The sequence below is a fragment of the Nanorana parkeri genome, unplaced genomic scaffold (genome assembly GCF_000935625.1).
Source record: "Nanorana parkeri isolate BGI_ZX_2015 unplaced genomic scaffold, ASM93562v1 scaffold218, whole genome shotgun sequence".
Classification (NCBI taxonomy): Eukaryota; Metazoa; Chordata; class Amphibia; order Anura; family Dicroglossidae; genus Nanorana; species Nanorana parkeri.
The window spans coordinates 1,200,344-1,213,422 of record NW_017306486.1 but is presented as its reverse complement, the minus strand read 5'-3'; the positions used below and the strand labels follow the sequence as shown (position 1 = coordinate 1,213,422).

Genomic DNA, 13,079 nt, shown 5'->3' with positions numbered 1-13,079 from the left:
GCATAAACTCTGTGACTTATAACGTCCTTGCCCCTTTGGTTGGAAATACACAACACCCCATACACGACTCTCAGGATTTCACAACCAAAATCAAGAACTTAATATTGGGCAGAGAAGAAACAATGGTATCCTATGATGTCACATCCCTCTTCACCTGCATACCCACCACAGAGGCAATTGGAACAGTGAGAAAACGGTTGCTACTAGACAACACCCTAGGCAGCAGAACAGAACTTAACCCAGATCAAGTGTGTGCCTTTTTGGATCTTTGCCTGAGTACCACCTATTTCAAGTACAAGGACAAGTTCTACAGGCAGAAACATGGCTGTGCCATGGGATCTCCGGTTTCACCTACTATGGCGAACCTGTATATGGAGGAAGTAGTCATTGGTTCCAATATGTGGATGACACTTGGGTTAAGATTCACAAACAAGAGTTACAGGCTTTCACTGACCATATCAACTCAGTGGATCATAACATCAAGATAATATGCAAAACAACAAACTGGCTTTTTTTGCATTGTTAAGTAACAGTAGATGAGGGAAGGAGGCTGAAAATAGAGGTCTACTGAAAACTAACACACACAGACCAGCACCTGCTATTTGACTCCCACCACCCTTTAGACCACAAACTGGGAGTCTTTAGGACTCTACACCACCGGGCATAGAAAATTCCACCAGAACAGAGGCCAATACAAAGGAATTCAAACACCTCAGGGGGGCCCTTAAAACCTGCGGGTATCCAGACTGGGCTTATCAAAACAGAAAATTGGAGAGGAAAGAATGGCAAGAGCAACAGTGAGGGTGAAAAGCATGACAAACAGAATAATGTAGTCATCCCATATGTAGCTGGGGTGTCTGAGAAACTCAGAAGGGTTTTTAAAAAAACATCACATACCTATCTGCTTAAACCCAGGAATACACTGAGGCGACAACTGGTTCACCCAGAAGACCCAACGCTAAAACACAAGAGGAACAACATTGTGTATGCAGTCCAGTGCAGTGAGGAGTGCTCAGAATTGTATGTCGGTGAAACAAAACAGCAGCTACACCAGCATATGGCACAGCATAGAAGAGCAAAACCCTCTGGTCAGGATTCGGCAGTGTACCTACATCTAAAAGGAAAAAGGCCACTCCTGTGAAGACAGTCAAGTACACATCCTAGACAGGGAGGAGTACTGGTTTAAAAGAGGTGTGAAAGAGGCCATTTATGGAAAATGGAGAAGCCAAGCTTGATTAGAGGTGTGGGGGGGACATCTAATGTCTGCCACATACAATGCTGTTTTAACACCTCTCTCTGGGCAGATTAATAACACCTTCTAGACTTCAATTATGCAAATGCATTCAACACCTGGTTGCGACTAACAGATTATGTGGATTGGAGCAACATTCACCCTATTTATTCCCAGAAAATATTTTGTATAAGTCATTCTAAATTGAGAAAGCTGGTTGGATGACCAGTGATACGTCTTCAAGAAAAATACAGGAAGTCCAGTTGCCTTGACTTATTTTTTACTTCATATTTTTGTTCCCATTTATAGCTATGGAAAAGTCATTCTGATGAAAGGCTCCATCAGTCAGTTGGAGTGTAATCCTCCTATAGGAATGGGGCTTTGGCATGCATGCACAAAACAAAGCACCCATTTTCAGGAAAAAAGGCTGTGTGGTTGCACTGTGAAGATCACTGGATCAAGAAGGAAGGTAAGCCTTTGTCTTAGTGGGAAGCATTGAAGGAGTTGGGTAATTGATTAAAAGGACAATTGCACAAAGGTAAAATAGTCCTTTATTCACATGGGTGATTTCCTTAAATCAATTGGAAATCACCCATGAATGTTGACAATTAAACTTTGTACATTCAATCTAGATCAAATTAAAATAGATGGTGATTGACTCTGAGGTCAATCTGTCATAAACTGTTGCATGTACAAAAAGAATTCTTAAGCAAGGCCCACAATTGCCAGAGTTCGGCAGCTCTCCACAGTATAGGGGTCACTCGACTTGAAAAATCCAATAACTGAAGTAATCAAATAAGAAAAGAGCACCAAACAAATGTCTCAAGCATTCGAAAATGTATTTTTTTTGGACTCCTGAGACATTTGTTTGACACTCTTCTAATTTGATTTCCAAATCAAGAAGCCAGGGAACTAGCAACATCTGAAAAAAGTAAGCAAAGGCAGGAACTATATTTAATACATTTAATACTCCAAAATATCAGTAAGGACATTAGAGCTTGATATACAATTCAGTGCATTTGAAAGTGTCTCAATTACATTCCAGTGCAGGTCAGAAAGGTGACTCTAGAACTCCTAGAAAGATATGTGAAGAAGACATATTCTAACACAAGTTACTGCAATAATGTCACTCTTCATGTTTTTCTGTATCAGCCACTGGTTCTTTCTCCTCCGTTTCATTTTGCCCTATAATTGTGTTGGCTGCATCCGAGGCTGGGGCATTTTCTTCTGATGGCACCTCAACACTCACAGAAGCTTCCAAAACCTCTCCATGTTCTGTTTCCAAAGCAGGTGTCTCAGAGATTTCCTCACTGTCTACTGTGCCACTCTTTAGCTGGTCTTCATCTGCTTTTTTTTCACCCATTTCCACCTCAGTTGCTGCCTCTATGTCTTTCTGTCTCCCACCCTGAGTACAAAAGTAAATGCAATCATTTTTATAACAGGTTTGAAAGAAAGCCATCCACATTGGCATACTCATTGTAGTTCTTGCGTACATTAGATGGTTCCCTTTCTATTTACAGACTTTTCATACTCGGTGTAGATCATGATGATCGAGCGGCATGAGAGAGCAGCCCAGCGGGGAGTAGAGAGGAGCCGCTGTCATCCTGTCAGTTTCACGATGATAGCAGCTGTGTGCGTGGCCGAGTGGAGGATCGGTAAATATCAGTGATATTAACAATCCTCTGTGTGAAGGACAAACAGTGGAGTGATCATCTGATCACTCCAATGTTTGTAAATAACCGGGGACACATAGTACTATTCATGCATTTCTGAATGGGGAGTAGCACACACTAAAGAGGCTTCTCCCCATTCAGAAACTGGTGATAGTAAATATTTTTCTATCACCAGTTTCTGAATGAATGGGAATTCATTTAGAACAGAGGCTGCAGAAAAAGAAATTGAGCACTCTGCGTCCCAAATTTCTTTTTATATTTCAAAAGGGAAATGTTAGGGGTCTTTTTTTTCACCGTAGCCCCCCCAACAGTAAGAAAAAAATAAATAAATAAAACATTTGTAAAAAATAAATAAATTAAAAAAAAAAAACACTACCCCCCCTTCCCCCAAACACACATAACATACACGTGCACCATATTGTGGTGTACGCCATCCACATGTGCTGCAGTGCGTTGTTAGAATGCATCGCAGTGCATTATATATTTTTTTTCTTTTTAAAAAAACATTAATTTAACTGGGGCAGTGCATGGCAAAGCTGTGTGATGCATTGCCGTGCACTGTGATACCTTGTGTTGCAATTAATTATACGCCTGTATCATTTTATCACAACCCAAACACATCGCAAAAACGATTTTTAACATAAGTCGCTTATTTACAGTTTTGCGTTGCTTCATTTTTTTAAACTTTTTGCAAAAAGGCGCAATTTAAAATTATTTGTTATTTATTAACTCAATAAGGCTTTATCTTTTAGATTTAGTCAGAAAATATATATTTTTTGTGCACTGATACTGATTTTAGTGTGCTTTATCAATTGAATTGTGTATTTTTATCGGTTTAATATTAAATTGAGAAACATTTGCGCAATTATTGCAGGGCCTACAAATTTAGTAGCACCATCTTTTTATTCTACCGGGCCTGTGCTTTCAGAAAATATATGGTTTGGGGGGTCTTTTACAAACGCTAGCTAGCTGAAAATCAAATCAATGGGAAAGATTGCAAAAATGGTGTGGCCAGCTGAGGTACAAAATGCTCTGGAGGGCTTGGCAGCAAAAGGGTTAATGCAATGTGCTTTCACACCACAATGGACCAGAAAGATATGAATGGGCCCCAAAAGGCATATGCATGACATTTGAAAACCAAGTGGTTGCTATAGACTGCAACATATTTCTTGTTACTATACTTTTTCATATATAAGCCCCAATGGGTAAAACACCTTTAGAAAATATCCTACAAATTGTACAGAGACAGTACAGTACAGTAATGGAGCAACCTCCCTACACAGACCTTGTGATTCAGGCCAATTATGCCTATTCAATTGCAGAGCAATGAGAAAAAAGCAAAATAACCCATAGTAAATGTGGGAACTAATATTAAACTGAATAATCCTGAATATGGTGGATCTGAACTAGTACTTGGAACAGGACAAGCAATGCCAAGGGTACCTCTGGCCTGATATATTATAATTTAAGGCAACAGAGATATTATTCTGCTGGATGCAATACTTGTGACTGAAGCTGGCCATATACCAGTAGAATTTGGTTAAAAAAAAATGGGAATGTTCATTCACTTTTGTAATAGTTTATGGAGTCAAATTGATGATTACTTTTTGACCTTAGTGATGGAAAAAAAAAATCGAAGGAGCAGGATGGAAACATTTTCTTGAACAAATGGGATTGTAACAGTGAATGCGGTTTTCCTTCAGGAAACTCCATTCATTCCAAAATTGAAAGTTAAATCAAACAACATTTCGAATGACATTCTACAGGTCTCTGATCGTATTATCAAATGTTCTGATGAGATTTGTTTGGTTGAATTTCCTTATGAAAATCAACCAGTGTATGGCCAATCATGTTTTAAATATGTGTTATGCATAATGAACAAGCAGATGTTCTTAAAGGAGAATTATGAGGGAAGTGATTTTTCACTCATCCTCATAGTTCTAGCCGACCTGTGACAATGAAACTGTCACAGGTCGGCTCAGTAGATCGGGAAGTGAGCGAACACATACCGGCGCTCGCTCACCTCTCGATCTATCCGTGCAGAGAGCAGTGACAGGGGAGGGGCTGGATTCCCACCTCCCCTGTCCGATCCTCCAGCGCTGACTGGCGGAACTGACGGGGGAGGGGGCCGGTACAGCTGGCTCTGCCTCTAGATAGGCAGAGCCAGCTGTCACTCACGCAGCTGGGTGGATCCCGGCACAATTGTCAGGATCCGTTCCGGCTGCAGCGTCTCAGTATACCGCGAGCTGTAGCTCGCGGTATACTGAGCTTTGGGCGACGGGAGGACGCTAGTTTGTGTCCTCCCGTTACCCTCAGGAGAACTATGGGGAAAAGCCCTAACCCCATAGTTCTCCTTTAAGGATATGAGTTTTTTGTTGTTAGACTGGAAAGAAAATGAATACAGGATTATATAGAAGTAGGTAAACATTGATAATTTAGAGACTGTGCCATTCAAAAGTCAGTCCAATTGTTTTGCTTGGCTGAAACTTGGCCATATTCTGATTCCCATTATTGAATCCAAGTCTAGCAAAGTAACAATGATTTACAAATCGATTTTCCTTAAACAGCACATACCGTTGCCAGACTTTCATCCGTCTCTTCTACTGTAGGTAAATTTGGTGCACCAAATTTCTCTGTAAGTTCGGCTATGGTTTTTAGGGGTTGCTCTTCAGAATCCTTTTTCTGCAAAAGAAATCGATTTGATGGTTATTTGTTAGCGCAAATATATTAAAAAAACAAAAAGATTAATAAAAACAAAAAAATTCCCCCATACTCTCATGCACAAAAGCTAGAGGTAACAAAATTCGAGCTGTTAGCAACCATCATATTGATATCCTTGTCCTTTAGGTTGAGTATTGGGGAGGGGGGGCCAAACGGCTCATTTTTAGGGGTCAGGTTACTCACCGGGGATTAGGGTTAGCAGTTAAGTTTTAGGAAAGAGGTTAATTGGTAAAGAGGAACTCCATATTCCATTGTTTTTTAAATGGGTTGTCCTTGAATCACATACTCACCTGCCCAGCGACTGCAGCGTTGTGCTGATCTGCGTTCTGCTGTCACACGCCGGGTCCGCCATCTTCTTCTCTGATGTCATCGGGAGCCAGCTGTCCCATCCTCATTCTATGTCTGCCACATGGAAGCCAATGCCTCCGTGACATGCATATTCCAGGAGGTACTAGGAGCAGAGCATGTCATTCTGCTTAGACAAGAATGGAGGAAGGGGGGATGGGAAGGAGTTTATTGGTGGCTGACATGAAAAATAAAAAAAGAGGGGGAGTAAACAAAAAAGGGGGGATTTTCATGTTGTGGAGGGGGAGGGCGGGAGAGGGTATAGTTGTAACATAGTTTTGGGTCAGTGTGAAGGTCCACTTTAGGGACATTATAAAGGGTAGACTTTTGTATGTATTTGTTTCCATTACAGAGATTACTCTGTCATTTCCTGTCCCTATGACGCCTGTCACCACAACAGGAAGTGAAGGGAAGTTTCTCCAATGTGGACACAGATCTTCTAAACCTTCTCCACTCTATCCAAAACTTAAAGAAAGAAAAGCTTTTACCAAAACCTACCTTCTGTTCTTCAAGGTTCTGTTGAATCAAAATTTCTTCTTCCTTTAGTCTTTCAATCATCTCAAGCTCTTTGCGAGCTTCTACCTTTTCTTTTTCCAGCTCTTCCCTTTCCAGTTTTCTCTTTGAAAATATAAATTGAAAAATGCACTAACGTAAAAAGAGGCAGAATTAAGTACATTACAGTATATATCAATGACAGACATCCTGCCAGATGTTAGGGGGTCCCATTTATATTCCAACTCTGAACGTTTTGTTGTGCATTTCCCGAAGCCTGACAACACTCATCATGAAAAATCCCATTATTTTCAATGGTGCACATTCACTCCTCAATGTGCTTAATGCTTGAAAAAGTGCATGAGCTTTTTTTGGATGGAATCGCGCATTTTGGGCCTCACAGACTTCAATGGGAGCACATAAAAAATGCTTGGAAAGTGGCCACAATGCACATTTTTCATGTGATTTCTCCACTTCCTAGCAACTAACTTTTCATTGGCTTACACAATGCTCGAGCTTAGAAAAGGCACAAAAAAGCATGAAAAGCAATGCAAAAAATAAACAAACTTCAAAATCACCTGAAAGCACCTACGCTCATATGTTAACAGGGCTTAATCCCCATCCACATCTATATGATTTAAAGCCTGTTTCCACCTTTGCAGAGGTATTTTTAAAACATACCCCAGCATTCGTATCTCTATAGGTTGAACTCGATGGACTTGTGTCTTTTTTTAACCTAACTAACGATGTAATGTACACCGAATGTAAATGAAGCAGGGATATGCAGTTGCTGTATATGAAAACAGAAACTTACATTTTTTGTTAGCTTTCCTCTTCATATCCTTATGGAAATGGTTGTCTCTGTGCTGTGCAAGCAATGTGTGTATATCTCTTCCCCCATCCCCCCCGGACAGTGTATTGTGTGTAAAGGCAGACCTGGTGTTTACCGATCATGTTACAATGGGCGACAGGGGGGGCAGCTGATTACAGTCTGACACTCTGGTGTCAGACTGAATTTCCTTTGGTGAAAATGTTGAATTTGTAGGCTTCAGGCCTAATAAAACCTTCATAAAAAAATGAAGAAAGCTTGCAATGCGAGTCATGAAAATGTGCACATGTATACAACATCACTGCACCTCTTCATTACCACAAAAAAATGCTAATTGCTCACAAAGGTGGAAATCAACTTTAATATTGGTCAACGCATGACAGCGCACAAGTGGAATATCAATATTTTCTATGGGGCCCATTCACACCTGTATGTTGCGCTGCCTGTATGTTTTTCTCCAGATGGTGTTGCCATTCATCTGGAGAACAAAATGTACTGGTGCTTTTTTGGTGCATTAATGGACTATTGTGGCCCTATAGACTTCTATGGCAGCACCTGAAAACTGCGCATCAAAAATACACTGAAACGCTGAAAAATGCAGATGTAAAGGTGTGAATCTTGAGTAAAGGGCGATACATTAGCAATCTTCACTACACAAATTATAAACATAGCCAAAGGACACCAGCCAGAACGTTGAGTTATGTGAAGAGCTATAAATGTGATGTGATTCACACCGTATTTTGTATCTGCACACCCTCCCATGAAGGCCATAAGAAAAGTGTCACTCTCTCTCCAAGTCTTATCAATATGTGTACTTGTTTTCAATATCATCTACATCAGGGGCGCCCACTATTTTTCGTCTGGAGATCTACTTTTCAAATGACGAGCTCATTGAGATCTACCAACGAAAAAACACCTGCATTCAGGGGCGGAAGGGGGCGTGGCGGTGCATTGAAGTCAATGGCACCGCAGCCAGGCTCGGCAGACAGGCCCCTCGCCTACATGTCGGAGCCGCTGTGACAGAACGGACGAGCGGTGAGGGGAGAGAGAGGCGCCGGCTGTCAGATCCTGGCCGAGCGTCTCTCTCTCTCTCTCCTCACCGCTCTGCATTAGTTCTGTGACAGCGGCTCCGTCCTCCGCCCTCCCCCGCCGCCGGTTCCTTCACTGAGGAGAGCAGCGGGGATCCAGAGAAGCGGCGAGAGGAGAGTGCGATCTACCAGTGATCGCTACGCGATCGACTGGTAGATCGCGATCGACCTTGTGGGCACCCCTGATCTACATGATTCTTAAACAGAAAGAAGCGTAGAAAAAGTGATGTGCAGCTGAGAGACACTCATTGACTGTAGTGGGGCTCAATAGGCCCCTATGTTGGGAAACTGTCAGCACCTGCTGTTATTAAAAACCACCAGGTGCCTTTAATGTATTAATAATGCTAGTACGCACATGTTTGCTGACACAACAGCTTCACTTTTGCAGGAATTAGTCATGGGCTTATGCAATAATCTGACAATAATAACTGCTCAATAACTGCTCGTGTATACACATGAAATACTTATGTTAACCCTTTTTGTTAGCTGAAAGTTAGTGGTCAAAGAGTAATGAAAGTTGCAGCCATTCTCAACTGCCTGAGCACAGCCCGGTCCCCACATCACCATCTTCTCTGACATCATCAGGAGTTGGCGGTCTCTTTCCAGGTTCTACAGCCAGCATCCAATGATGAATATGCGGTCAGGTCCAGCCGCTGTAAGGCTCTGCTCCTGCAGCCTCCTGGGATATATGATGGGATATCTCAAGAGCCTGCGGGAGCAGGGATACCTCCTTCTTGCCTTGGCAAGACTGGTGACCAGGGTGGGGGGAGCGGAACTAGACAAAACAAATGAAAAAATCAATCTGCGTTTTATATTGGAGGCATTGCAGGCAGGTAAACGGTATTTGGGCAGTGATGGTCTGTTTTAAAGTTACCTTTTCATACTCATCTACGTTGCTCCTATATTTGTAGATCCAATGTGCCAGATAATGAATAGGGTCCGCCGGTCTTTTCTCTGCTACCTCTGCCAATCCCTCTGCAAGACATTTCCCTAAACATCTCATTAGGTATTCAGAATCCATTTACGCTGTGTGCTGTCTACTGAGATAAAAGATAAAAACTGTTACATATTTAATCCATACATTTATAGACACAACCTATAGTTCAATGTTTCTAATATTTACAGAAGTACATACCGCTTTATGAACCTCTGTCAGTCTTAGAACCTCTTTGAGAATCCAAGCATATGTAGTCTAATGAGAGTGCCAAAAAAATGTCCCCAACCCTTTAATGATTAAATTGGTTTACAGCAGATAAAAAACATCCAACGCGTTTCAGGGGCCACATAACATCTTCTTTCATCAGGGCTCGGGAAATGTGACTGTGCTTAGAGGGTTTCAGATAAGTAAATGCCAGATCTGTGGTTTTCCACTTGGAACAGTTTAAAGTGACACTAAACTCACATATGGACCATGTGGAACAAAAGTAGCAACCCTCCAGAAGGAAGGACAACGTCGGCATGAATTCAGAGATGATTTCACGATCTACAGCGGAGTGATACACAAATAAGATTTTTGTTAACAGAATACATTTTAAGTTTTAACTCCTATGTTTAGTGCCACTTTAAAAAGGGGAAAGTTATGCCAGGGTTTACAATTGCAGCAAACAATTGTGCCCACACACCCAGAGCCCCTAGTCCTGTCTGGTTGCTAGGTGTCAGGTGTAAGGCTGATGTGAAGAATCTGAGTGACATGCAGATCGTACGCAACGCAAAACAGATCATACAGAGCTTCTACTCTGGTATTGCATGGCACCATTTGTCGCTGTTACTATGACCACCATCCACCGAAGCTGGAGTGCAGCCCAGAACTGTCTAGTATGAGTAGACATCTCATCACTTGTCATCTCAGGGCCGCATACAACATATTTCTAATGCTATCACAGATATGAAAGGTCTCTTCCCCAGTACATAGTAATTCAGCTATAGCAGAGCACATATCGCTATGATACCAGCCATACCGTACGGTATAAACCTACCTCTTTGCTCCCCTAACACCACAGGCTGCCAGAACGCGTCCCGTTTCCTAGCAACCCAAACAAGGCACCGAAATTACGCAAATGGTCCTCGACACCAAGCGGCCATATTTGTATGGGGCATGCTAGTTTCCAATACAGAGACTAGGTACGGAAAGAGCGTAATATAAACTAAATAATGATCTGTTACCAACTGAACTATTCTACTAACTAAACGATTTATATTTAAACTATAAGCTTGTTAAATCTTAAGTCGGAGTCATGCGTTTATTTATATAAGAGACGGTGTGGCGGCCATCCTTTTGAAGACCATTTCTTGGAGCTTTTTTGCTGGGCTTATGTCTGTGTAGACTAGAGTGCAATGCTTCCCTCTTGTGGAGGAATTATGTATTGCAAACGTTACTGTTGCACTTGTTTCTTTTCCTATCCCTTTTATCGTACCCCACATCAGCCTTTCTCAACCTTTTGTATATGGAGGAAACCTTGACATGACTTTCTGGCTTCAGGGAACCCCTGCTAACTTTATTTACAGCTCACAGTACATTAGCATGAACAGTAAGTTGAGACATAAGAATAAAAAGAGAATAAAAAATGTGGCATACTAAATGTATTTGACACCCAGAGATTTTGGCCAGAAAAGAAAGGCGGACCATGAAAATTGTAGTGTTCACTCACATTGGTGATTAGTAGAGAAATGACCCCTTCACTAGTGATTAGTAGAGAAATGACCTCTTCACTGGTGATTAGTAGAGAAATGACCCCTTCACTAGTGATTAGTAGAGAAATGACCTCTTCACTGGTGATTAGTAGAGAAATGACCCCTTCACTAGTGATTAGTAGAGAAATGACCTCTTCACTGGTGATTAGTAGAGAAATGACCCCTTCACTAGTGATTAGTAGAGAAATGACCCTTTCACTGGTGATCAGTGGAGAAATTACCCTTCACTAGTGATTAGTAGAGAAATTACCCCTTCACTGGTGGCCAGTGGAGAAATGACCCCTTCACTGGCGATTAGTAGAGAAATTACCCCTTCACTGGCGATTAGTAGAGAAATGACCCCTTCACTGGTGATCAGTGGCGAAATGACACCTTCACTGGTGATTAGTGGCGAAATGACCCCTTCATTGGTGGTCAGTAAAGAAATTACCCTTTTACTGGGGATTAGTAGAGAAATGACCCCTGCACGGGTAAATAGTAAATAAATGATCCCTTCACTGGTGGTCAGTAGAGAAATGACCCCTTCACTAGTGTCCAGTAGAGAAATTACCCTGTCACCGGTGATTAGTAGAGCAATGACTCCTTCACGGTGGTCAGTAGAGAAATTACCCCTTTATTGGTGGTCAGTGGAGAAATGACCCCTTCACTAGTGATTAGTAGAGAAATGACCCCTTCACTGGTGATTAGTAGAGAAATGACCCTTCACTAGTGATTAGTAGAGAAATGACCCCTTCACTGGTGATTAGTAGAGACATTACCCCTTCACTAGTAGAGAAATTACCCTTTCACTGGTGATCAGTGGAGAAATTACCCTTCACTAGTGATTAGTAGAGAAATGACCCCTTCACTGGCGATTAGTAGAGAAATGACCCCTTCACTGGCGATTAATAGAGAAATGACCCCTTCACTGGTGATCAGTGGCGAAATGACCCCTTCACTGGTGATTATTGGCGAAATGACCCCTTCATTGGTGGTCAGTAAAGAAATTACCCTTTTACTGGGGATTAGCAGAAGGATTACGTGTATCATTTTTTGGTGTCCTTTTTAACCTTTCAGAATGTATTTGTTTGTATACAAATACATTCCACTACCAGAGTTGTGCAAAGAGTTCATAGTGAGCCAGCAACTCTACTGACTACTACCTAGACTAATATCATGATGGTTCTGTACATAAAGTCCATTTATAAAAAAAAGTATGAATAGGTTGTATCTCATTCATTAGAATCTAAGCTTATTCAAGGTTATTGCTCTAGAAGCAAGCTACATATATTAAATGTTTAATATGTCATGTTTATTGTTCAAGGGAATGTAATAGGATCATAATAGGGTGATTCAATAAAGGCTTTTGTGACACAACTCTAGCATTATGGCCAGGGCCGGTGCTGCCACTAGGCAAACTAGGCAGCCGTCTAGGGCTCACTGCTGCCTAGGCGCAACCTTAACCCCCCCACACACTGTGCCCCCCTCTGGTCTATTTAAAATTGCACCTACTGACTGAGCAGAGGAGCAGAACTGAGAGACAACTTTCTCTCTCAGGTCTGCTTCTCTGCTTAGTGGGAGGGGTTTTAATAGCCAGTCTGCTATTGGCTATTTCCAAATACAATAGCCAATAGCAGTCTGGCTATTGCTCCTGGCTGCTTACATCTACCCGTCGGCTGTGAAAGCTAACCGGCAGGAGAATGGGGCCACATGGGGGAATTAGGGGGTGCAAGTAGCTGGTCTTGACTAGGGCACAAAATAACAAAGCACCGGCCCTGCTTATGGCTGTATCTGGAACTCTTTACCAAATTTATAAAATGTTTGTGACATTTCCATGGCTAATATCTATGCATAGAACAAATCCACAAAGTTCCTTTTTGCAAAATTTTTGTGAATTGTTGCTATGGGCTTGGCAAACTAACAAATGCTACCATTTTGGAGTTAAGAAAATTAGAGGTAATTAAGATCAATGTAATTTTGAAGTAAGGAGGGATGTGCTTCCCCATTTAACCCCCTCCCACCCCATCACT

General features: G+C 41.7%; 1 protein-coding gene across 1 annotated transcript; it reads right to left on the bottom strand.

Moving 5' to 3' along the window:
- Positions 1 to 2,276: 2,276 nt before the first annotated feature.
- On the bottom strand, positions 2,277 to 9,407 carry LOC108786607 (DPY30 domain-containing protein 1-like). The gene is made up of 4 exons (XM_018555931.1): positions 9,254 to 9,407; positions 6,469 to 6,588; positions 5,479 to 5,586; positions 2,277 to 2,636 (listed from the first exon to the last, which is right to left on the bottom strand). The coding sequence occupies exons 1-4, from the start codon at positions 9,398 to 9,400 to the stop codon at positions 2,358 to 2,360; spliced, it is 654 nt and encodes a 217-aa protein (XP_018411433.1). The 5' UTR covers positions 9,401 to 9,407; the 3' UTR covers positions 2,277 to 2,357.
- Between the last annotated feature and the right edge of the window lie 3,672 nt (positions 9,408 to 13,079).

What these genes read in the sequence shown, in the direction of transcription:
- LOC108786607 (XM_018555931.1), bottom strand. Translation starts at nt 9,400, where the DNA reads ATGGATTCTGAATACCTAATGAGATGTTTAGGGAAATGTCTTGCAGAG. An exon ending in ACGTAGATGAGTATGAAAAG is followed by an intron (nt 6,589 to 9,253) that starts GTAACTTTAAAA and finishes ATATTTTCAAAG; the next exon opens with AGAAAACTGGAAAGGGAAGA. An exon ending in AGAACCTTGAAGAACAGAAG is followed by an intron (nt 5,587 to 6,468) that starts GTAGGTTTTGGT and finishes TTTCTTTTGCAG; the next exon opens with AAAAAGGATTCTGAAGAGCA.